Here is a 24,857-nt window from a genome sequence, read left to right on the forward strand (position 1 = left end):
CCGTCCATCCATCAACACACTCAACGAACGTTTTGGATGTCACTGACTTGGAGGCATTTCAACGTAAGAATATCGCATGTAAACGGGGAAATACTAGTATGTAGAATCTAACATTCTATCTTTGACATACTATGAATACACCGGCGCTTTTAGTTCCTTAAGCGCCGGTGAACGAACGTCCAATCTGTGTTCGTGTTGCCACATTCCCTTCTGTTTCCCATCCCAAAGTAATATAGAACAAAAGGCAGCCACTCAAGCCTGATTCATTACCACGAAAGCAAGACAACGAAAGCGACAAACGGGCTCAGCCCTTCCGAACGAACAAAAAAAATACAAGAGTAGGGTAAAGACAAAATACATGAAGCGTAAAATAGATAGAATACAACGAAGAAGAAATCGCGAAGACAACGAACATGAGAAAGGACAATCAAGAGCAACGACGATATAGCAGATTGGTATCGCGCGACAAGCAAGGAATTTTATCGGTCGGCATAACAGGGACGTAAGAAAAGGCGTGACGACGTGAACGACCATCCTGGCAGTTGTTAATCCTCCTCTTAAAAAACAATCCGAACGCCAGCGGGTATAGACAATATCGATAGTAGTAACATTTTTTAGATTGCCGAAGCACGTAACGCAGCTTCCGGTGGTGTAGGCGGCAACGGCATAGTGGGTGGAGGAGCTGGAAGACCCATGCTCGGTGGCGGTGGGGGAAGTGGCATATTAGGTGGAGGAGTGGGCGAAGTTATGTTGCGTGGTGGAGTAGGCAATGCCTTGTTTGGTGGTGGTGCGGGTGGTGGCAGTCCCATAGATGCTATACTACGTCTGGGTGTAATGGTCTTTTGTTGTGCGAACGCCTGCTGTCTCAGCGCTTCGATGCTGGGTGTTGGTCTATGCGCGGCAGCGTCTGATGAGGGAACAGGTGCATTAGACATTCTTCGGCCGGGAACGAATGATGGCGTAGATGCAATGGCACGGATTGGGCGGGATGACAGGAATGGCGCGGGGTCAGCAGAACGGATCTGGACTGAAGCAGGACGGCGCAGAGCTTGTGATGCTTGAGCAGAATGTAGACCATGAGGGTTAGTGGTGGGCTGCATGTTCGAAGCTGCCGAAGGTGGCCTTATGGGCGCAGTTACCGATCGGTTCATGTGGACACCCGGAGGCAAAGGCGAGGGTGTGGGCGATGGTGTAAGAGAAGACTGTCGCCTCGCTACGATTGTGGATGAATCGCCATGTTGTGCTTGTGGTCGTACTGGGAATGGTCGTAGAAAAGGCTTTGGTGAAGCAGAAGTTCGACGCCGAGTCTTGGAATCGCCAGCAGTAGAAGCGTACATGGGGGCTGGACCCATCATTGATTGACGTTGAGCAGGAGGCGGGGGTACTGGGGCAGGGTCCTTGGGCGGTGGAGAGATTGCGTCCCGTCGTGGTAGCGCACTGTATGCATGCGCATTGAACCGTACCGGACTATCTTCTCGAGTTGATAGAAGATCGTTGTCATCAGCCTGACCAGATACTTCGGTCTTCAATTGAGGAGGCGATGAGCGTACAGCATCAGTAACCTGCGCGGTAGCGGGCGGAGCATCGGCTTTGTTTGGTGCTGTTTCCTTCTTTAGTGGTGCCGCTGGACCTGCAACGAAAGGCTGGCCTAATTCTGGGACAGTTGGGGAGACCGGGTTGTACAGGGAGTGTCGTTTACTCGTAGGGGGTGTTGTCACAGTCTGGCTCAAGTCCTCATTTGTGATTGGCAAAGGCTGCATTGACCTGCGGCGAGACGACATGGTGTTGTTGGGATTCATGTGGAACGACCGTAGAGACATTGCGCTCCGGAGAGGCTCACTATCCCCAGTCGCAGTAAACTCCTCTTTGAGGGGCGAATGTGGTGCTGGAGATGACTCTCGCGAAGTATTGCGCGTGCCGGCACCTGATGCTGACGTAGCTGTTGACATGAACGAGTATCGTGATCGTCCGCGAAGCTGGTCCAACTGCACCTGATGTTGAGAGACAGGCGTCGAAGCGACAGATGACATCTCCACTGAAAGACGGTTGTTGGTGTTAAAGCGAGCGGACTGTCCACTAGACGAGTCGATACTGTTCTTTGTTTGATCGTTCTGGTTCGCTTCCCACTCAGAGGCTACAATCTTTGGCGATGTGGAATGCTGTGATTCAACTGGCACAACCCTGCTGACGATGTGTGGGTCCCGATTGACTCTGTACCGATGACTGGTAGTCTCTGATGAGTTCTTTCCACCAGAGTCATCAGTAGAAGAGGACGCTCGAGCGAAGTCATCCTTTGCCTTCATGCCGCCAAGGTTGTCGATCTCCTTTCGCACAATGGTCATCCACTCATCCATCTCTTCCGCGCTCTCGAGAACCAGAAGGAAGCTTGTGGCTGACTTGCGCATGGTAGCATTTTGTGTTCGTAAGCGAGCAAGAAGAGAGTTCTTTGGCCCTGACTCGAATGTTCCGTCATCGCTGGCGTGACTGGAAATCTGTAGCACCCAGTGCTTGCCAGGTATAAGATCGCACGCAAAGGCCGCTGATTCCTTTCCCAGCTTTAGCACTTTCTCAGGCAGACGATCGAAAGCCCCATCACCAGCGTACTGGAGCACGAATCCTGCAGTAACCAAGATGTATATTTTGTTGACAAGTTCTGGAGTCTGAGGGTTCAATACAGAGTTGGACATGAGACGCTTGTGTGTCTTCTCCAGCTTCTTTGTCTCTGTACCGTTCTCTGCGATTGTGGAAAGGTCGCGCTGATTGTCCATTTTCTCACGTATCGACTCAGCTTGCTGCCTTTGGCTCTGTGATCTCATCAGGATCTCTGGAGCGAATACACATGCTTGTACAGTGGCATGCTTCAAAGACTGTGGGAAAGCCTGAAACAGCGGAGGGGGGTCCCAATTTCCAAATTCGTGATGTTGTACAGCTGGTCGCATGGACATGGGTCGGAACATCTGGCTTGAGCGTGCGCGAATGGTCTGTTGAGCGGGCGGGGAAGGGTTCTGTCTCAGGGAAGACTTCGGTATGGAGATAGGTTGAGTAGGTTTAGGCGGAGTCTGTGGTCGCATCGGTACGGCAAGGCCGACTTCGGTATGTCCACGAGCCTTCTCTACTTTGGGTCGACTGAAGAGGCTGAACAGCGACATCTTAGATGTTACGCGTTCCAGCTTCTTGGGGGGTACTATTGACGGGGTCTGAGATGCTACGGACGGTGACCGTGCAACCGGTTCCTGGAGGTTCGCGGTGGATCGAGTGAAGCGCCATCGGGAGTTCATCGACGAGTTGTGAGTCTTGTTTCGCATGTTGCCGATGGGATTGGACGAGGCAGCGTAGATCTGGCCAGAAAGATCGGACATGATGGGCGACCTTGGCTTATGAAGCCGGTAGAATACGGTTGACTTCAGAGCAACGTTGGGCTAGGCGGAAGACGTGGACGGGTAATCCAGGTCGTGCAAATTGGTCGCACGCGCGGTCCAAGTTGTTCCTAAAGACCCTGACAGGGTAGGCTTGCATTCAGTGTAAGCAAGATCTCGGACCGATGTCAAAGTATGTAAATCGTAGGAAGTGGTTTATGGTTGGAGTAGAAGTTTGTCGAGTATTGTGAGATCAGTGCGTCGGTAGAGAATGTGGAGATTGCCAGGTGAGTGGTAGAAGGAGCGTGATATAGCTGGCGGGACTATAATACAAGGAGAGGGGAAGATCAAACGAGAGGACAGGACATAGGCCCCTAGAGAAGCAGAACGAGCTGCAGATATGACGGAGCAGAGGGAAGCAGACGAGACTGAAACGACTTGTCAACGTTGAGTTGAGTCGTGGAGAGGAAAAGTGGCAAGCGTTAGTTGCCGCAGATGAATGCTCCCTAATCATGGTAGCGTACAGGGGGAGCCGTTCCCAGGTTCCGTCGTGTGTGATGCGAACGCGCAGGGGCTGCATAAAGGCCCCTTTCCGGTCATTTTCAGAAGAAAGTTGGGAGGGATGCGATGGCGCCGCACACTAGCGCTCGCCTGGACGATGTTGGCGTGTTTGACCTGGCTAGCCGGTGAAGGGTCGGCACAACGTCTTTTGACAGTGCTCGCGAGCTACATAATAGACTCGACGCCAGCTGCGTCGAAGAGGTCTCTGCCCGGACGCAGCGGAAGAGGGTGGCCTCCATCATCAGGCCCCGACGACGATGTAGATTAACGAGGTACCGCCACGATGTTTCAGCAGCGGCCTCTCGCAGTCGTGCCCAACGCGGTGGCTAAATCTGCCTGGCCCAACGTGGAAATTTGATTTGCACGGCGTGGTGACTGGAGTCGAGGCCTGCACGATCTACGACATGTCGGCAGGCGTGCGGAAGCGGATCGCCGACAGTCAATACTCGGAGATATTGGATGGGGTTATGGCATTCCTTATTGCGGAACCCATGGCACGGCCAGCTCAAACGCGATGCTGGGAACGCGTGGTGATGGCGCAAAAAAGCAGAGGGTCACACTGCTGCAGACGTACCCGGGGTGGGATTTGCGCGGAGAGACACAACTCTTGTTGTTTTGCATATTGGTGATATCGTCTCAGGTGTGATGCAGGCGGCGAGGTGCATACGCCTATCGATTATGGAGCGACTCTGCCCATCAGCTGCACAAGGATGGCATGCATAGTGCGAGTAGTGCGAAGCTTATTGCGGCGCGACATTGCACGAGGCTGGAGCGAAGAAACAAAAAGGCGAAATGAGGCTGACGCTGGGGAGGATTGGGGGGCGTGGTGTGTTCCTGCAGTAGCGCCAGGCAGGGCGAACTAAGTGAGCCCTGGCTGCTGGAGCTGTTCTGGTGCTGTCATGGCTACCCTAGCCCCGCTCACCCCACCAACCTCATCGTAGCCCATCGTGAGATCAGTCAGCGCAGGGTCACGCGCTTTCGTTGCTTGTCCAGTACACACCTATAGGCACGTCACACCACCTGAGAAAGAAAAACATGGCGCCCGACTTGAACACCCTGCCCGCTTCCCCTCATGCATCGCCCTCGCCCCGCAACCAGTCGCCGACAAACTCACGCACCATGGCTACTTCACCGCACTCGCTCGCTGCCACTGCCGCCATGAATGCAGGCATCCACAATGAAGAGACGCGCCGACCCTCTTCAGGTAGCATGCGCAGGGACGTAGAGCGCGCCCGTCGCCGATCAAGCATCCGCATGAACCTCAACTTGAACGACCCAGCTATCCCAGCGCCTGGAGAAATGCAGCAGAGTCCATCCTCCCGCAGCAGGGGCCCATGGCCGCATAGCCCGCACCATGAGCGCACTCCTAGCCTGGGCGAGCTCCACCAAGAGCTAGAGTACGAGCAGGAAGGGCAGGTGGTAAGTTGGTCGACATAGATTCTGGTCGTAGTAGACGGCACGAATGTCTTCTATACTAACATTGCTAGAACCGCCTGCTCAACATGATCCGCAGCCAGCAAGCCCAGATCAACACTCTCCAGGCCAACCAGCCGCAACCTTCTGCTTTCGCTGTAGATGATGGCACACCAACCTCGGAGCGCTCCATGTCTATCCCTCCGTCGCTCTCACATTCTACACACATTTCTCCACCTGTCACTTCGCCTTTGCCGTCTGCTGCACAACCACGGTCTCGCTCGCCCCTTGGCTTTGGTACCATCAGTCGTCAATCGTCTTTTGCGGACCGTTCCCGCCACAGCAGCCATGCCGGCTCTCCGGCTCTACGACCTGTACCAGGCCAAGCAGGACCCTACGATTCCCATGATATGCTCCCCAGCCCAGCAGCGACTTCAAGAGACGAGAGTGCCTTCTACCAGGCCGAGACCCAGAATCTGACCCGGGAAAACCAGATGCTAAAGCTAAGGATAAGAGAACTTGGTACGTACCTACCACGACATCACAATCAAGTACGTTTACTAACTCGACAACCCTAGAGCGCCAACTAGCAGACCAGAACCCCACCAGCCAAGTCACCCATTCACCCACCGTCCACTCCGGTCTTGCTCCTGCTTCGACTCACGAAAGCACAGATCGGAGTAGCGAGGGCGGTCAGCCGCCTGCGTCCACAGAGTAGGACTTTTCGCTAGACTGTGTTTCACGGGCGTTCGGTTCAGGTGCCTCCTCTCATGACATTGATGAAGCGTGTTGGCGTAGGAAAAAATGATGCTGCATGGTTAAACGGCGTTTGAAGTAATTCCGAGTAACGAGTGGTGAGCATGAGCTCCTTCCTAGCAATCCTCCAGGTGCAGTCATGGTTGTGAATGGCAATGTATCCTCTCCACTTTTTCTTGTTCTGTGTGCGGAAGAATATATTCCTTACTTCTCACGTTGCTCCACGGAACGGCTGGCCGATGTGTTGCTACATGGATGATGCAACCGATGACTGATCCCAGCGCCAGGGAAAATCCATGCATCTGTCCCGACCCTTTCTTGCCATCTGTTCATTCCATTTTCTTCATTCTCCACCTTGGCGTAAGCGATGCGCCAATATATCGAAATCGCGGTATGGGCTCCCGAGGTGTCTAAGACATGAGTCGGCCTGTTTGATGTACATTAAGTGTCACCTCCCACCAGCAACATGACAAACAACGACCCCACTTCAACCACTCTGAGAAATTACTAGTACCCCGCACCGATTGCGTGTCAACGTTCTCGATGCATTCTTCATCTGAGCCTGCGGAAGCGGCAAAGCTGTCTCATGTACAGGCTAGTCTAGGTTCCAAGGATCTAGTTTACCCTATCATCAGAACGTATCTTCAGTAAGAACGAATGCAAAATTATGGAGAGACATAAACGTGTCGAGTAGTTCGCAAATGCTGAAGTTATTGGTTCGAACATGAAGAATGTTAAGCGCTCGAAAAGAAGTAGCAAGAACGGTAGCTACACCAAATCGTGTACAGTGACCCTGGGATCCGCCAGAACGCTTCGTACCATATGTCTCCAGAATCCATAAACGCTCGTACGATGTTAGACATCTCAGTCTAGTATTTGCACATGTGTTGATGGATGTGAACCGCTCTCATGAACGCCTATGCTCCGTCCTGCTAACCCATGCAAAGTATCAAACTACCTTCAGTCCGCTCAAGAGCACGTATCCTACTCGTCCTCCACCTCCTCGACTGTCGCACGCGGTGCTCGCTGCGTGACAGCACCCTCTGGCGCGGCTTCTGAACCTGTGGGCTGTGGTGCCGAGTCGACAGGTGCAGAAGCAGGGGCTGCAGCGGGCGCTGGAGCGGGCGCTGGAGCAGCTTGAGCAGCTTGAGCAGGTACAGTATCGATAGCGCCCTTCTTAGGCTTTCCACCTGCGGCCTTTGCTGCTAGTTTGGCAGCCTTCTTCTCCTTCTTGGCAGCCTTCTTTGCCTTGACATCTTCAGGGGTCTGGGATTGTCAGCTTTTAGTTCATAGAAATCGAGGGGAAAAAAACGTACCTCTTGCCACGCCCATACTGGTCGGAATGAGTCAAAGAAACCAACATCTTCGAACAAGTTAGGGTAAAGCCATAGACCAGGAGGCACCGCGAAGATAGTGATCATAAAGATGATGAGTCGAACGATTGCCATGGCGAAAAACAACCCAATAAGGCCAAGCATGCCCATACTCAGGTACCAGACACCCTGTCGCAAGAAAAGCGGCCAAAGAGGGAACAAGACTATTGCGATGACAAGAAGCAGGGCACCAGCAGCGTACAGCTTCTGCTTCCATTGCGATCCTTCGTATAGCCAGATGTAGTAGTTGTCATCGTTTGCGTCCTGGTGCTGCTCGATCTTTACTGTCCACAAGCCCTTGACACGCTTAGGCTTCGCATGGTTGTGACCTTCGTGCGCGTTCTCGTCGACCTTTGTGACTCGAAGCGCAAGGAGAGAGAGGGGTAGGAGCTTGAAGCAATTCTCGGCGGACGCACGGTCGTTGACTTCGGGGAGGAGAGGGTTCTTAGCACGGGCTTTCTGGTATGCAGGCGACTGGAGCGCGCGGATTGCTCGCTTGACTGTTACAGATTAGCAGATATCCTCCTAGAAGTAGGTTGTCGTATCTAATGCCCACCTCTGAACATATCCTTCCTCTTCTCGTCGTGTACAACCGTCCGAGGTTTCAGGTCCTGCGACTTCAGCCAGTTGGCGACCGCAATCGCTTCTGGTTTTGGCGGTCCAGGCTGAATAGGCTGCTGCTGAGCCCGCTGTTGCGCCTGCATTTGCGCCTGCTGCTGGGCCTGCTGCTGAGCCATTGCTTGTTGTCTCAGTCTTTGGACGTATTCTTGAACTGATATTCCGTGTTTCTGTGCCTCTGCTTGAAGTTGCATTTGAATCTGTTGTATCTGCTCGGGCGTGGGCCTTTCACCATTGGGTCCTAGGGGAATGGGAATAGAAAAAGAGCCTGGTGGTGGCCCGCCTTGAGGGGGACCTTGCTGTGGTGGGGGACCTTGTTCGGCCATGGTGAAGGTGAAACTCGTGGCCGCGGGCGGGATAAGTTGCAGCGGTGACTATGCGAAAAATCGCTTATGGTGGAAGGCGTACGGAGAGATATGGGTTCTGTGACTGACAAGAGGGACATTCGTAATAATGCCAGATTACATCAAACCGCGACTGCTTTCGGTTAGTCGACCATCCCAGCCGCGGCGAATGGTAGGGCCGGCTTGGCAGCCGCCGATGCAACAAAATCTCTGCGAGCTACAGACCTTTGCTTTCTTCACTATCATACACGACAACTTGCACCACACTCCCTTGGACGCCTTCACGACTACACCCATTGGTCTGCACCCTGCTCATGGCCATGACTATCCAACGTCGCCGTTACGCCCCTGTACTGGGTGAATACTAGAGACGCAGTATATGTCGAAAACTGCGACCTAGATTATCTCAAACTAATCGTAGCTACTCAGTACCTGCATCCAATCTACGTCTCTGGCTGCTATGCGCCCGAGGGGCAAGCCTGGCTTTTGCGACACGGCGTCAAAGTTCGCTTGGAACGGCGGCGCCTTGTGTCGCTTGAGCGCACGCAGTGCATCGATAGACAGTCCCGACAAGCAAACTTGGATATCAATATCAAGTCAGCTTGATAGCTCGCTACCTGGCGGCGATTCTTTATGCTCGTGATGTTCACTTCACCAACACTCTGGCCCTTACTTCCCTTACTGTATAGGCCTATTTTGGTGTGAAGAAGAGGAAATGACCCATTACTCACCGCGTTGTCTTGCCTTTTGGTTTGGCTCCAGTGGTCCTTTTTCGAGGTCAACATACACATACATGGAAACATGTCTCTTGATGAGCATGCTGTCAACTATGCAGCTTACGCTTCCGACCTATGTCGGTTTCTTGGTACACTATGCGGATCGACATGCGCGTGGCACATGAAACGCGGCATCAGTGATGACTTCCTCTGCTGGTGATTCGACATGTGAAGGCCGACATAAGCATGCGTGTGGCGTTTCTGTCAGCCATGACGAACAGCCAGCCGTACGCGGCGGTAGTCTTGCCTAAACACAAGAGGTGTCCGGGGCGCCTCATCTTCTATGCCCTAAGCTCAAGCAGAAGGCCCGGCTCGACGAAGTGACAAAGAAAGGGCACGGCGGGCTGTTGGGTCATTGATGCATGGTGGTGGATATTGCGGCACCTGCATTGATGGACGCGCTGGTCGATTAGAGGGCTGATTGGCGTTGGAGATCGCCGTGAACGTTGGAATGGACTAGGGCCCTTGCAAGCCGCCGTCTCTCGCGGCTTGATGGCTCTGCAGCCCGCCCAAGTGGAGTTGTGGACGCGCAGTGCGGAGAGCATCAGGACCGACTTTTCTTTTCAACGAGTCGGTGTGGGAGAGATCGGTATATTGCGCGCCATCTAGACATCTGTCCGGAGACACATATCGTGAGGCCCGGCCGTCAAGCTCGATCATCGATCATCACCGGAAACCCCCAGACGCCTGTCGTGCTGCGGCAGGGATCGCTCCAAGCCACCACTCGAACGACTGAGTGCATACGGAAGTGGATAGGCCTGCCGCTGCTTGGTCTCCGCCGCACCACACCTCGTCATCTCTCGCGCCCGCCTATCCGCCGACAGTGTGAAAAAGCAGGCATCGCCGCCTGTGCTGAGCGCTGACATTCTCGCCCTCCGACTCGGGCGCTGGATAGCTGCAGACACGCAGCCAGACAGAAACGACGTGACGGACCGCTGCTGCGCCCCAGGTCGCAGCCCGTACCACGCTTATCCTGTGCTCGAAACCCGCTGCTGTGCGCCCTCCGCGCAGACGACTCCCGTTCCGCGACACGACGCCCAAACCGCGTCCTACATACGACCTACGATCGCGCAAAGCAGCCGCCAGTGAGTGCGCAGCCAGACAGGCGGCTCTGGTGCATGCGAGTGGGTACATTCCAGACAGACACGTCTAGGGACCCGCCCTTACATAGACACCGGACACTGCTGTCCTCGCATATCCTCATCCATCACACGCTGACTGACGCCTGAGGCGACCGCCACACTCCTCACCTATCCAACCCCGTAAAACACCCGCCATTGCCGACGCCGTACACAGACGCCCCTTTGCTGCTCCGCGAAGCCTTTACACGAGCGGACAGCATCTGCGACCACCGTATCTCCAACTACCGCCGGGGTCTCTGCTGGTGACGTGCCAGTACGGGGACGCCCGGTGCTGAGGAGTCTTAGTCACGCCCCAAAAGACATGTCAGTCGTAGCAGACGGGCGACGATTTCGCGAAGGCATCGGCACCAGTCGCTCCTGGTGAGGCTGTGTCGTAGACCAATCCTACCCTACCACCTCTGAACATTACACCCACAATCTCTCTGATACACTGTCATCGCCCCAGAGTCCCTCTAGCGGCTCCCCCACCATGACTATGGTTCGGCAGTACCCCCCGCAACCGCCGTCGCAGCTTCCCTCGACCGTGGCCTACAACAACATCGCACCTGCCCCATCTCACCCCTCGTTCCTTCGCAATGCCACCAACCTCGAGGGTCATAGCCTTGCCCAGCACGCAAGACCGCAGCAGTACGCCCATCCGCTATCGAGACATAACTCATATGGCTCGCAGCCTTCCGAAGCTGGCCGCACACCTAAACCTGCAGAGCACATGCTTCGCCGTAAGACGCCTAACGGAATCTTGGCAGCTGCGTATGATGGCACATCTGTTGAGAAGAACGGAGAGCCACATGCAACCAAACACATCCTTCTTCCCGTGACAGCTGAATCAAAGTTACCGTACGGTGTCAAGCAGGACCTTCCTCTGCGCTCACCGGGTATCAACAGTGGCCTAGGACATAACCCACAGGACACGTCAGAATGGAGTCCCAGTCGCTACTTCGAGACCGGCACAGGGCTCCCGGGCCAGCATCTACCCCAGATTGATTCTATGCTCAACCAAATTCCTCCATTGCAACCTCTTCTACCCTATCAAATGTACGGCCATCCCTTCTGCGGACCCATGGGCCCACCCTTTCAGACGCCGCTGAATCCAACTGTTTCTAATGACCAAGGGCCGTTCGGACCCTATTGGCACGACGGCACTTACATTCCCTATCGCCCTGCTGCTATGCGGGATCCTCGCTTCTTACATCATCCCAGTCATAACTGGAGTCACCCTCACAGTAACGCCTACAATAGCCACGCATACAATGCCATGCCCAACTATACTCACTATCAGCAAAACCCCATTCACCTAGATTATGGCCAATCCGCGTACAACCATGCAGGGAGGCCGTCAGTAGACTTCCCACCCTATGGACAGCCTCAAAATCATGTCGCGCTAGACTACCAGAATCAGTCGCTTCCTCCTCCGCTTACACAACGTGCCCAGGACTATCTGAACTCTGGCCAGACAACGCCAGTCCAAGAGTTCACCCCGGCTATACCGAACGACGAGTACGGGCTGCAGTCACCAAATGGCCAAAGCAGAGAGAAAGTATTCGCTTGGGCTCACGCAGTATATGTCGACCTACTCAGGTACCTGCAATCAACACGCAAATCAAATTCACAAAATGCTCATGGTCGCGTCAATCACAGACCCCACATCTATCCGAAGCCACCACGACAACCTGGACTCAGCCTTTCGAGTTCTGCTACTGGTAGCATGCCGTCTCTAGAGCGACGTGTCTCGTATCCTGTTCCTACCCAATATGCTTCCCAATCCAGAACAGAGTTCGCATCCAGGAGACCTGCAATGCCGCATTCGCGCTCTCTGTCTGCGTGGTCAATAGGCAGTGCAGATCCCAATGGTCAATCTTGGCAAGGCATGGCGCCACAACACCCCATGCTCCCCCCAATGCCAGGCATGGAGCCACCACGTACCCTACGGCGAACTTCCGGCTCTGTTGCCAGCGCTCATCAAAACCTCCGCCAGGGTTTGCCTCCGAGCATGACGGCTGCCTCAGCACTCGAAGCGATCACCAAGCATTGCGAAGAAAGTAAATGGAGCTGGATAGATGGCATTCTTCTGGGCGGTTGTCTAGCATATGCACTAGGTGACTACCAAAAAGCCCAGGATTGGTACAAACATATCCTTACGTTGGATAAAGAGTGAGTACACTACGTTCTGAACCCGAAACACACTAACACGACTTAGTCATGTTGAAGCAATATCGAATCTTGCGGCCACTATGCTTGCTCTCCAACAGAAGCGCGAAGCAGAAGACTACTGGAGACGCGCAGTCAAACTTCGACCCAGTTACTTTGAGGCAGTTGAACACCTGATTGGCTTACTTTGCAGTGACCATAAAGGTCGTGAAGCGGTTCAGGTCATTGAAGAAGTCGAACGCCAACTGAGATTCGCCAAAAGAGCTGACGCTTTGAAGAGCCTCGAAGCCGAAAACGAACGGGCTGCTTCCGAATTGAGCGAGTCGAGCGTCTCGGAAGCATCAGATCGGCCCATCTTTGAGTTTGAAGGAGAGGACGAGGCCATCTTCAAGGATCTGGATGAGCTTCCTGGCTCGGACCAGCCGGGCTTCGGTTCAAGCGGATATGCTGTTGCTGGTAGCGACAACGGTCGTGTTCTAGCTCTAGTACATGCCAAGGGCAATATGCTTTACGCTCTTGGTGACAATGCCGGTGCTGCCAGAGCTTTTGAGAACGCAGTGCTCATTGGAGCTGGACCCCACCCTAACGGTATCGATGGCCTCATTAGGCGCATTCTTGCTGTTGTTGGGTACGATGTGTCGGAACGCTCTCCAGGAGGCCGTCGTATGTCTCCATCATCTGATCCGATCCTGTTACCGCCAGATGCGGCTACTAGGACGGCTCAGCTTTGTTTCCAGCCGCACGGTCAACTGCCTGGTCTCAAGCACGTTCCTAGTGAAGGACTTTCTAGAAAAGCGGCTATATCGACCACAAGCAACTCTTTGCTGTCACTAGCGAAGATCTTCCAAGACGGTATGGCAACTAATTCACCCAAGACTACCGTGTACCAAAGCAATTACGGTGTGCGAGAAATCCTAGCACTTTACTACCTATCGCTCTCATTACAGCCTAGTCCGTCGACAGCCAACAACGTAGGCATACTCCTCGCTAGCGTACAGCAGTCCGCGCCTTCCAAGGCCAGTCCAATGTCGCATGCGTTCGCACATCCTCAAATTCCTGGACTCGTCCCCGGCAGTGGAGTAGCTCTTGCGCTTGCCTACTATTATTACGGACTCCAACTGGACCAGTCCCATGCACACCTCTACACGAACCTCGGAAGCCTCTTGAAAGATATTGGGCAGCTAGATTACGCCATAAACATGTACGAACACGCCGTGAAGTGCGATTCTAACTTCGACATCGCTCTTGCCAATCTGGCCAACGCTGTTAAAGACAAAGGTCGGATCGCCGATGCTATCTATTACTACAAGAAAGCCGTTAAATCCAGTCCTGACTTCGCTGAAGCTGTTTGTGGGCTTGCCAACGCCCTCAACTCTGTCTGTAACTGGGCTGGTAGAGGTGGCATTGCTGAAGATGGTGGCTCGAGAGATCGTTGGCACGTGAACGATAGCGGCATGCTTCTGGACGCAAGGATCCCTGGTGCATCAAGCTCCGGTTGGATTCATAAGGTTGTTAAATTGGTCGAGAAGCAACTTGCCGATGGTGAAGATTGGGGTCGAGGCATGATGAATGAACAGTTCATTTATGATGTTGTTCGTCCATTGTCCCTCACAGGGAGCGTACAAGATGTAAAAGAGAAGGAAACCAGCATGGTATCTGTCTTGCATAAGTGGAAAGGACAAAAGTGGGAAGGCGCTCGCATCGTGCGACTTGTCGAGCGTGCTATACGATGGATGACTTGGCAATGGTACCAGGACCGCTACATTACTGGAACGCAGCGACCGCCGATGTCTTACAAGAGGCCCCAACTGCCAGCAGCTCTAACGGTACCCGCAGCACCTACCGTCCTTCCTTTCCACACATTTACGTGCCCTATGTCAGCTAAACAGATTCGTCTCATCTCGCAACGCAACGGACTACGCATCTCGACCTCGACGTTAAGGGTCCCTTGGCTGCCGCCAACCGTCTACCAGCCTCCTGCGCCACCACAACCATATCTGAAGGTTGGCTACGTATCGTCAGATTTCAACAATCACCCATTAGCCCACCTAATGCAGTCGGTATTTGGTCTTCACAATCCAAGCAGAGTAAGGGCATACTGTTACGCTACTACAGCGAGTGATGGATCGGAGCATCGCAAACAGATTGAAAGAGAATCGCCGGTGTTCTACGATGCCAGCAGTTGGTCAGCGGAACGACTTGTCCATCAGATAACTCACGACGGTATACATGTCCTTGTGAACCTGAATGGTTACACTAGAGGCGCACGAAATGAAGTTTTTGCTGCCCGTCCTGCACCCATCCAGATGGCTTTCATGGGTTTTGCAGGCACTCTAGGCGCCGAGTGGTGCGACTATCTACTCGCCGACGACACCGCTGTACCTCCGGATACCCTCCGACAGTGGCGCCGTAACGTCGATCTCGAAGATGCCCTCGTAGATGACAACAGTGGTGGAAGTGATGAGGAATGGATCTATGGAGAGAACATTGTCTTCTGCCGAGACACCTTTTTCTGTTGTGACCATCGACAGAGTGCTCCGGATTCACAAGGACGACAGCCCAACTGGGAGGAAGAGCAGCAACGACGATGGGCCATGCGCAAAGAAATCTTTCCGAACCTCTCGGACAATGCGATCATTCTTGCAAACTTCAATCAGCTGTACAAAGTAAGTTTATTCATGCCATAACTAGCAAGTCGGTCGTATTCTAACATTTACCGTTAGATTGAGCCTACTACGTTCCGTACCTGGTTGCGCATTCTCGAAAAGATACCTAATGCAGTCCTGTGGCTCTTGCGATTCCCCGACCTTGGCGAAACGAACCTCAAACAGACAGCTCTTCTCTGGGCAGGTGCAGAGGTGGCAAGTCGCATCATGTTCACCGACGTCGCGCAGAAACATCAGCATATCTCCAGGGCCCGTGTGTGTGATCTCTTCCTCGACACACCAGAGTGCAATGCACACACGACTGCTGCCGACGTTCTTTGGTCTGGAACACCGCTGCTTACGTTACCCCGCTATAAATACAAAATGTGCTCCCGTATGGCAGCCTCGATTCTTAAGGGTGCGCTACCGAAGACGCCAGCGGGTGCGCAAGCGGCAAAAGAACTCATTGCCATCAACGACGATGAATACGAAGCCATGGCTGTTCGCCTTGCGCGTAATTGCACCTACAATGGGCACCGAGCCCAGGGCCGCCTGAGTGAGCTTCGCCGTATGCTTTACGAATCACGATGGACAAGTCCACTTTTCGACACCAAACGATGGGTCAGAGACCTAGAAGACGCTTATGAGATAGCATGGAAGAAGTGGGAGAAGGGTGAAGGTGGCGATATCTGGTTGCAACATGAACAACCCTCGCGCGCTTAGCGATTTACATTCATCCTTCTATTAGACCGACGGCATAGCGTCTCTCTGAGACGAGCATTACACATACACCTGGGTTAGACCCTGTGGGCATATTTTCGAAAGGCTTCTGGATTTAGCGAGCACGTACGTTCGTCGTTGTTACTGTTCTTTGTTCCTATACCCCATATTGATTTGGATTGGATATTATGGATGTTTAACTAGGTTTATATGGCACCATTTGCCGTTTGTGAACGGAGTAGATAGCTTCAATCGCTTTCTCGGACCGCATTTTCTTCGGCGTTGGCTGGACGGCATGGCATTGTGGTAGAACCAAATATCACTCACTGATCGCGTTCACTTTTTGCGCTTGTCATAAACTGGAAACGTATCCTAGCTGCGCGCGATGCCCAACGTTGGTTCAATGGGGTTATTCAACTCTAAAAACAGAATCAGCTCAGTTTCTTGAATGTCAAGGTTTGACGTGTACGACCAACACTTCTCCGCCTGCATGTACACATCGTCGTTTAACTATTCGCTTTCTTCAATAGACAACATCGAGTGTGAACCGGCGTTTTACGGTGATTCTCCTTATTCTGGATAAGGAGCTGCGAGTTCGATCGCGACACTAGCAATGCTTAGCGCGATCGCACCTCCACTGATCCTTTCCCCTTGGATCCGACCAGACACACTACAGCCAACGACATCAATTGTTTTCAGATTTCTTGGTTGACACAAATACCATCTTTACTCACATTCGACGCGCTATGGCTCCACGCAAAAAGACCGCTATAGCAGCCAAGTCCAGCAAGACTGCGAAAAATAGCCAAACTAGCATCACTGCCCCGTCAGCTTCTCTGGTAGCAGCGCTACCGCCATCGCGCGTGCACGATACGTCATACCACTATCCCTTACTTCTCAGCGGCCAGTCTGGATGCGACGCGCTGTTGAGTTGGTTTAGTGGCGTCGCGGAGACACGTAGCATGCCATGGAGGAAGAAGTGGATTGACCCGGACGAGTATGAAGACGAAGAAGAACTTGGACGCGTCTTATCAAAGAGGGCGTATGAGGTTTGGGTGTCTGAAGTTAGTAAGTACGCGTTTTAAATGTGGGTGGTTGCAAACATTGGGCCATCAAGAACGCGTAAACGCGCTGTCACGTGTTCTTCCGGGAGCTGTTGCCGGCTCTTTCTCATCACTATTCCACACGTCTAGCCAGCTTCGGATTGGGTAGGATTTCGACTGACCTGATTTCAGTGCTCCAACAAACTCGCGTTTCGACAGTTATTCCCTACTTCAATAATTGGATCGCAAAATGGCCTACGGTTCAGGATCTTGCCGAGGCAGACCATGACGATGTCCTCTCTGTGTGGAAGGGGCTTGGTTACTACTCACGTGCCACACGCCTTCATGAAGGTGCGAAAGCCATGATCGCCAAATCTGCCGGTGCTTCTTGTGCTCTTCCGAGTGGTGCCACAGAGCTACAAGAATTCCCCGGCATTGGACGATACACTGCGGGCGCAGTGTCGAGTATCGCATTTGGCGAGGCAGAACCCGTCCTCGATGGTAATGTGATGCGCGTGCTTAGTCGACAGCTGGGCTTGTACATGGACGTCAAGGACAAGAAAGCTACCGACGTAATGTGGGATATGGCGGATCAACTCATCAAACATGCCTCTAACTTTCCGGAAACGCGCACAAGTGCCGTACCAGGGTTATGGAATCAAGCGCTCATGGAGCTGGGTTCCACTGTCTGTACGCCGCGACCCAAGTGCGATGAGTGTCCTATTCAGGCGACATGCAGGGCCTATAGCGAAGGCAAGGCGTTATCTGACAAGCTTCAATCACCGGCTGTAGTACCTGACATCGAGGATGCATGTTCTCTCTGCGCGTCTCTGGACACCGAAGATTTGGTTGCAGTTGCTGAAGATGCAGCAGATGATGAGCCGCCGCAAGCGACCAAGAAAAGAAAGGTGACTACAAAACAAAGCAACAAAATCTCACAGTACTTTGCTGTTGGCACACCCAAGTCAAATGTGGACACCGAAGACGATGAAGAGGATCGTGGCAGTCCACCTGCTGAGGATTTGAAGAAGCGGAAGCTATCGCTACCTACCAGGGAGTCAAAATCGATCCCGACATACTGCTCGCTCTTCCCGAAAAAGGTGGCGAAGAAGAAGTCCGCTGAAGAAGATTGTGTAGTGTGCATGGTAGAGTTACGCTCAGCAGATGGCAGCAATAAATGGTTAATAGAGCAAAGGCCCGCCAAAGGTACGTTGTGCACCACCATGCTAAAGCACTGCTGACGAATCTGTGAAGGTCTCCTCGCATCACTTTGGTACGTAATAAACACATGCTATCATGGAGACATTACCAGGTAGCTTCTCGGGTACTTCCCAACGCACATTACCGTGCAGCTTCGTGTCATGTTTCATGATAGGCCCAATCCTCGGGTTCTCTTATCTTGGTAGTGCAGGGGGCGTTCGCTGACTGTGGCACAGGCAATTCCCGCAGAGCCCGCTGACTGCATCACAAAAGACGCCCCAGCAGCGCAAAACATTGGCGCAGCAGTATACCTCAGGTCTCGACGCCGGCACAACTGATATGAGCAAAGCGCGTTATGTTGCGAGTTTTCCGCCATTGGTCCATGTCTTCACCCATTTGAAGCTTACCATGCATGCCTATCAGTACAGGATTGACGCCGATAACGCCGACCATATCGAACTTATATGCAAGGGCCCGCCCGCCCGCAAATGGGTAGACAGTGGATCCATGGACAAGGAGACGTTGTCCACGGGTATGCGCAAGTGCTGGGACCTTGTTTCAAAGAGTCTTCATTGATGTGGTGAGTATTTGCGACCGAGGGAGCTGCGGATGGGTCCCACATGCGAAGTACCCCACGTCCCGTTATCTTTTGCCAAGCGATACACATGGCTTCCGCCTTCCGCCTTCTTGGCTGTATCCACTCCTCCTCCTAGTGTCCTGGGGAAGTGGAACGATAAGGAACGTTAGGTGCCTCTAACTATGCCAGTCAAAGACATTCCTTCCTTCCCATGACTACGGTTCCGCTAGTGGAGTGCTGATTGGATGCATACGACGCGCTGCATATCATGATATCCTGGGAAAGACATGGTACGCTCGTGCGACCGAGATACGGGTGGAAAAGGAAGGCCTAGATATAAACATGGTAATTCCCCGGGGGTTTGGTTCTACAAATTGCTCCAGGTACACAGATCTTAGTATTTTGCTCAGTCGAGCGTAAGCAACCTGCTGCTAACATGGCGGATGTGCCAGCACCAACCCCAATCACTGAATGGCCGGATTATGCTGTCGACCCTAACGGTGGAAATGTTATGACCACTGACCTCAACGCGCTCTACGACAAGGGCGACCTGTGCTGGATGCTGGTTAGCACAGTACTATGTTGGTACGCTACTTGCTTTTCACATCTACTGGAAAATACTAATTGTGAGTAGGCAAATCACACCTGCGATCGGTTTCCTTTACGCAGGAATGCACCGCCGGAAAGCAGCGCTTACCATGATCTTTCAATCCCTTTTCTGCGCATGCGCGGTAGGCATCCAATTCTGGGTGTACGGTTACTCCCTCTACCAGTCACATACCACGGGTCCTTTCATAGGAGATTTGTCCAAAGCAGGTTTACACAACACTCTTGGCTCACCTTCGCTCGCGAATGCGGATATCCCAGACATCCTTTATGCCGCCTTTGGTTTCACGTTTGTCACCTGCACCGCAATGATCTTGGCAGGAGCGATGCTTGAGCGAGGGCGTCTAGGGCCGTCGATGATATTCTTGCTCTGCTGGACCACTTTCGTGTACTACGTGCTCGCATATGCGGAATGGAATCCTAGTGGTTGGCTTTACAAACTCGGAGTCCTCGATTTTGCGGGTTCTGGTCCTGTGCATATTGCGTCTGGATTTTCTGCTTTAGCATGGGCGTTGATGCTGGGCAAGCGTGTCGATCCGCACAAGGAGTCGCATCATCCCAGGATTCCGCACTTCAAGCCTCACAGCCCTTTTCTTGTTGGGCTCGGCACGATATTGATCTGGTTCGGATGGTTTGCGTTCAATGGTCAGTAGCGAGTGTATGTTTAGATTTTGAAGAGACAAACTGACTATGTGTAGGTGCCTCTGGTGCTAATATCACCATTCGTTCTGTTTACATCGTCTGCAATACCAACCTCGCAGCCTGTGGCGGCGGTATGGCATGGGTCTTACTGGAGTATATATTCACCCGCAAGTTCTCGATTATCGGCTTTTGCTCAGGCATCATCTCCGGCCTTGTCGGTATCACGCCGGCCTGCGGATTTGTTCCTGTCCAGACATCGGCGCTGATCGGTGCTCTCACTGCTTGCGGATCCTTCTTCACAGTCCGATACAAGTACCTCCTCGGCATTGATGAGGGTCTAGACATCTTCGCCATACATGGTGTTGGCGGCTACATCGGCGACATCATGACCGGTTTCTTCGCTGCGCCCTACGTACCCGCCATGGACGGCGTAAGCAATTTCTACGAGGGTGGCTGGTGGGCTCGGAACTGGAAACAAATGGGATACCAGCTGGCTGCTGCGACTACATGCGCAGCATGGTCATTCGTCATTTCGGCTATCTTGCTGTTCATTATCAACAAAATTCCTGGTTGTCATATTCGCGCGACCGAGGACGACGAGCTGAGGGGACTCGACTACAAATATTTTAGTGATGCGGACGAAGACATGATGGTCTTGACCGGATATGGGCCTAGGACTCCTGGATCAACAGCATCGGGTGCTGCGAGTGGATCCGATAGTCATCAAGACGTACCTGTTGTAACGGAGAAACAAGATTGATGGGGAGGATGTCCGGAGATGACGCTCTGTGCTACTCGTACAGGTCGGTGGCATGCCTTAATTTTCCACTCCCGCAACACTGGCCGCTCGTTTTCACTGGGTTCGAAAACATCCTGCTAGATCATGCTCCTGTATTTGAATATTGTTCCAGTCTTCTCGATAGTCTTCTGCCTTCCGTATTCAGCAATAGAGACGCCATTATTTCGTCTGGTTTGTCTTACTTATTCTTATCACTTGCTTGTCCCATTCTAGGCATCTTCATCTCGCTTCCTGAACGCCACACATCATTCAATTGGCTAATCATCATCGGGTTGCTTTAATGTACCGCGGCATAACGCAGGTCCCAATCGTTAAATCTAACGCGCTTTCCTCTCGCACGGCGCAGCGTCCTCGGCTCCACAAGCGACGCGCTTCTTGTCACTTTGTCGGAAAATCAGCAATCCAGCAAGCATCCAGGATGAAGTCAATCGTCGCAATGGCTATCAGTTCCACTACTGTAACGGTTACTGCCGTGCCAGATCCACTTATCACCCCACGGGCTGAACTTGCACCCCGGCAGACATCATCCGGAGATGATCCTGCGCTGCTTGGCTGGGTGGACGCGACGAATGGACAATGTAAGCCGCGCCACTAATCCAACATCCATACTACACCATGCTTCGCCTCTATCAGCACATTGCCGCTAATTGCGCTTCAACGTAGGGTCTGATCTCCGCTCTTGCGATTACCCAGCCACCTACTCGACCTCTGGATCGTACGCCCAATGTTGCGCGCCCGGCAGTTCGGACTGCATCTTCTGGTCATCTTGTAGTGCCGCAACTCTCTTCTCACCACAGACAAGTTTATTCTGCGACCAGGGATATTGTAACACTGCAGTCGTGGTGCCGACCGTTGGTGCTAGTGGGGGTGTAAGCTACCTGGGTTGTTGGGCGACAAGTCTGGGGCAGGAGCCATTTACGCTGATCAGAGACATTGGAGACGGTACGTATGGCATGAGCTTGCGTGGTCCGGAAAGATGACGTGCTGATGTTTTTGTAGTTGATGTTGCGCCGTCTTCATCGACTGTGTCTAGCGAGGACAGCACCGCGAGTGCCTCACCTGATTCTACTACCGCCTCTGGATCTACCTCTGAAACGTTGACTAATGGGGCTGAGTCTTCTACCAGTGCCACTCCGACGACGGGTGCTGCTGCGGTTGCTATGTCGGGGTCATTTGCTGGTATGATTGGCTTGCTCGCGATGCTGTTCAGTATGATTTGAAGCGAGACACGACATTCTGAAAGAACAACATGATCACGACTCATGAGTTATTTCACTGTAATAATAGGAAATCAACTGGTGTGTGTTGGAACATATTCCCATCAATTTTAGAAGTCGCCTGCTGAGCCGTGTCATCTGGTTGGGCCGACGGTAAGCTTGTGAAGTACCCACCGGCGACAGCTATGCGGATGCAAACTTTGGTGGTAGTACTAGCTAATCGTCAACACTGTCGTTACTGTTGTCGACTCAACAGGTGTCTTCTTCAGTGATCGTGCTCACAGGCACTAGTAGCAACCGAGGTTCCCGAGCAGCTTGTACAATCAGCCTTAGTACCAACGTGACGTCGCACAATCTTTATATAACCGCAACACCGCCACATCGACGGCGAATCGACTATGCAGATCGCGCAACACTACATAACTTCATCCCTGTCATATCTCGTCATCGTTCGGTAAAGCATGAGATCGCTTGAGATACCGGGCGCTAGACAATTCACAAGTCACTTCCATCGCAGAGTTCTAGAAAATCTCGATCCACAACGAAGGCTCAAGCGTCCCAAAATACTTTTGCGTTCTCCACCTCTGCCACATGTGCTGCAGCCCACAGTAAGCATGGTCAACAAGTTCTGTGGCTTCGGAAGCCATGTTGCCAGGCCGGTCCGACGCCGAGCAAAAACGAATGTACTCTTCGATGTTCACAACTCGCCGACTCAAGACAGCGATTCTGTGAACACAGCCATCGCTGCACATACCAAAGATCCAGAAGAGTGCGCAGTCCGATGTCTGTAGACATCGCTACCTGTCGTCGATCAAATAACCTGGGGTTGATCTACCCAATTTTGCGGTTCAGGGACAGGATGGAGACGTAAAAGCGATTCCTGGTTCAGGAGCACGATAGCGCGCGACTGAGGAAAGGCCAGGGCCTCAGATCACCGTAGTATGGGTTGGACCCTTCTGAGTACATGCACTGCGAACAGTGGTCTGACCACTGCAAAAGGCTAACACAACGTAGTTTCTCAACATTGGGCTACGCAAATTTTCATGTCCCCAACAACATTTATTCCGTAAGAGAGGGGCATGAATGACATGCGACTTTCGAAACTTGATTGCTATCCACACGGAATGGTGTCTGCAGCACATATGGTATCATCAGTCGGGTAGCCTTATCCTATCCTTCTCGCCTGATACGAGATAATGCCGGTGGTTGTAATGCTAACTATGCCGCACGAGTCATAGCAAGCAAGATGTATTGCCTCTCCCGTACTAGTGGTACACTGCTAACCTAGAATAAACACGAGATCTGTGGATATACAATAGTCCCAGTCGCTAGGGCTGCAGAGCGTTCGAACGGTTTGTCAAAAGAGCATGCGCTTGCAAGCATGCGTCTCTGCACGATTGTGGTTCTTCACCCACAGACATGTTCAGACAGGATCGGAAAGAGCTTCTGAATACGGGGGGCTCCACTGGCAGTTTGACTTATCTTGTCGCGTGTTCTTGTTTGCCTTTTGACTTCTTTTTTTCGTTACGCTCTGCCATCTGTGTAGCACTTGTTCGTTCGCTCGGCCATCAACACTCACTTCACTGATAAGATCAGAGGGATATAGTTAATGCTATACCGTTCTTATAATACTTAATATCCTCACGATACTGGCTATTCCATCTATCGTTTTCTCATACACCACGCCATCGACGTTTCGGAGCAACGAACAGTCAACGCCTTATTCACGAATCTCAACATGCCCTCAACGACCACCATGAAGCAAAGTCTTGCCACTGCTGTTCTTGCAGCTCTCCCATTAGCCACCCGTGCTCAAGGCACTACACCTCCAAAGGTCGCTGCCGCCTGTAATGATGTAGCAATTTTCATGGCTCGCGGCAATGACGCTCCATACCACGATGGCCGTACTTCGCCTTTCATCGATGCCACTTGCGGCAAATTCCAGGCCCAGGGCAACTCCTGCGATTATATGGATATCGTCTTCGATGCTACCCTCGGTGTGGAGTTTTGCCCTACAATCCAAGAAGGTGCCGTCAACGGCATTAGGCAAATTACCGAGTACAACGCCCAGTGCCCGGACACATTGATTGTAATCAATGGTTACTCGCAAGGTGCTATGGTTTCCGGAGCTCTTTTGAGTGGTGGAGGCGAGGATGCATGCAACGTCGACTCACAAACTCTCGGACTCGACCCTACCTCACAGGCTGGCCAGGCTGTCAAGGCAGCTCTTCTCTGGGGCGATGTTAAGCACACTGCGAACCAGCCTTACAACGTTCTTGATGGAGCAGACAAGCAGGCTTGGCCCCGTACCGGCGCCAACCTTGAGCGCCTGAACCGCTACTCCGCTGTCTTGAGGTCATACTGCGCTGCTGGCGACCCAGTCTGCGCTAATGGAGATGTCATTGCCCAGCATTTGAACTACTTCGAGCTTTACACCGAGGAGGCGTCAAGCTGGGTTGTGAGCAAGCTCACACCTCTCCTGGTCAAAGCTTCATCGTCTGCTGTGCCCTCCAGCTCGGTGGCTCCAGCTCCCTCATCCACAGCTATCCCCGAGGACTCTACGACTGTGGTCACATCAACTGAAACAAGCACCATGGAGGTACCGGTCACTGTCACCAAAGGCGCGGTCAAGCCATCTACTATGATCTCATCATACGTCCCTGTCACCATCCCTCACAAGCACTACAACGCAACCGCTCCGTACAACAACTTTACAATGCCTGTTTCAAGCACTGTCATGACCGCCGACAAGCCTTACGAGACTACCTACCTGCCGGTTGAAGAGTCGCACGCTCCCGCTACCACTAAGGCACCAGAGTACTCAGCCGTTGCTGCTGCCTGTCCACCAGCCACCGTTTACGAGACCGTTACCAATATCGTGACCAAATATGTATAAAGCAGCTAGTGTAGGGAGGTTGAAT

The 24,857-nt window shown here is 52.7% G+C and overlaps 8 protein-coding genes across 8 annotated transcripts; 6 read left to right on the forward strand and 2 right to left on the reverse strand.

Annotated features, from left to right (window-relative positions):
- Window positions 1–614: 614 nt before the first annotated feature.
- J4E82_000308 (uncharacterized protein) lies at window positions 615–3,359 on the reverse strand (the record flags this gene model as incomplete). The annotated part of the gene is made up of 1 exon (XM_051726629.1): window positions 615–3,359. The coding sequence occupies one exon, from the start codon at window positions 3,357–3,359 to the stop codon at window positions 615–617; it is 2,745 nt and encodes a 914-aa protein (XP_051593811.1).
- A 1,677-nt stretch (window positions 3,360–5,036) lies between these two features.
- Window positions 5,037–6,048, forward strand: J4E82_000309 (uncharacterized protein; the record flags this gene model as incomplete). Its single annotated transcript, XM_051726630.1, has 3 exons — window positions 5,037–5,336; window positions 5,405–5,852; window positions 5,909–6,048. The coding sequence occupies 3 exons, from the start codon at window positions 5,037–5,039 to the stop codon at window positions 6,046–6,048; spliced, it is 888 nt and encodes a 295-aa protein (XP_051593812.1).
- Window positions 6,049–7,070: 1,022 nt separating this feature from the next.
- Window positions 7,071–8,403, reverse strand: J4E82_000310 (uncharacterized protein; the record flags this gene model as incomplete). Its single annotated transcript, XM_051726631.1, has 3 exons — window positions 7,071–7,352; window positions 7,403–7,959; window positions 8,016–8,403. The coding sequence occupies 3 exons, from the start codon at window positions 8,401–8,403 to the stop codon at window positions 7,071–7,073; spliced, it is 1,227 nt and encodes a 408-aa protein (XP_051593813.1).
- A 2,405-nt stretch (window positions 8,404–10,808) lies between these two features.
- Window positions 10,809–15,855, forward strand: J4E82_000311 (uncharacterized protein; the record flags this gene model as incomplete). The annotated part of the gene is made up of 4 exons (XM_051726632.1): window positions 10,809–11,917; window positions 11,978–12,490; window positions 12,537–15,153; window positions 15,211–15,855. 4 exons carry the CDS (start codon window positions 10,809–10,811, stop codon window positions 15,853–15,855), a joined length of 4,884 nt encoding a protein of 1,627 aa, XP_051593814.1.
- A 743-nt stretch (window positions 15,856–16,598) lies between these two features.
- On the forward strand, window positions 16,599–18,671 carry J4E82_000312 (uncharacterized protein; the record flags this gene model as incomplete). The annotated part of the gene is made up of 4 exons (XM_051726633.1): window positions 16,599–16,920; window positions 17,088–18,101; window positions 18,150–18,168; window positions 18,332–18,671. 4 exons carry the CDS (start codon window positions 16,599–16,601, stop codon window positions 18,669–18,671), a joined length of 1,695 nt encoding a protein of 564 aa, XP_051593815.1.
- Window positions 18,672–19,108: 437 nt separating this feature from the next.
- J4E82_000313 (uncharacterized protein) lies at window positions 19,109–20,680 on the forward strand (the record flags this gene model as incomplete). The annotated part of the gene is made up of 3 exons (XM_051726634.1): window positions 19,109–19,224; window positions 19,307–19,923; window positions 19,977–20,680. The coding sequence occupies 3 exons, from the start codon at window positions 19,109–19,111 to the stop codon at window positions 20,678–20,680; spliced, it is 1,437 nt and encodes a 478-aa protein (XP_051593816.1).
- Window positions 20,681–21,155: 475 nt separating this feature from the next.
- Window positions 21,156–21,939, forward strand: J4E82_000314 (uncharacterized protein; the record flags this gene model as incomplete). Its single annotated transcript, XM_051726635.1, has 3 exons — window positions 21,156–21,297; window positions 21,383–21,661; window positions 21,719–21,939. 3 exons carry the CDS (start codon window positions 21,156–21,158, stop codon window positions 21,937–21,939), a joined length of 642 nt encoding a protein of 213 aa, XP_051593817.1.
- A 1,753-nt stretch (window positions 21,940–23,692) lies between these two features.
- Window positions 23,693–24,832, forward strand: J4E82_000315 (uncharacterized protein; the record flags this gene model as incomplete). Its single annotated transcript, XM_051726636.1, has 1 exon — window positions 23,693–24,832. One exon carries the CDS (start codon window positions 23,693–23,695, stop codon window positions 24,830–24,832), a length of 1,140 nt encoding a protein of 379 aa, XP_051593818.1.
- Window positions 24,833–24,857: the final 25 nt, after the last annotated feature.

Source organism: Alternaria postmessia, assembly GCF_024291825.1.
Source record: "Alternaria postmessia strain BMP 2775 chromosome Unknown scaffold_1, whole genome shotgun sequence".
NCBI lineage: Eukaryota > Fungi > Ascomycota > Dothideomycetes > Pleosporales > Pleosporaceae > Alternaria > Alternaria postmessia.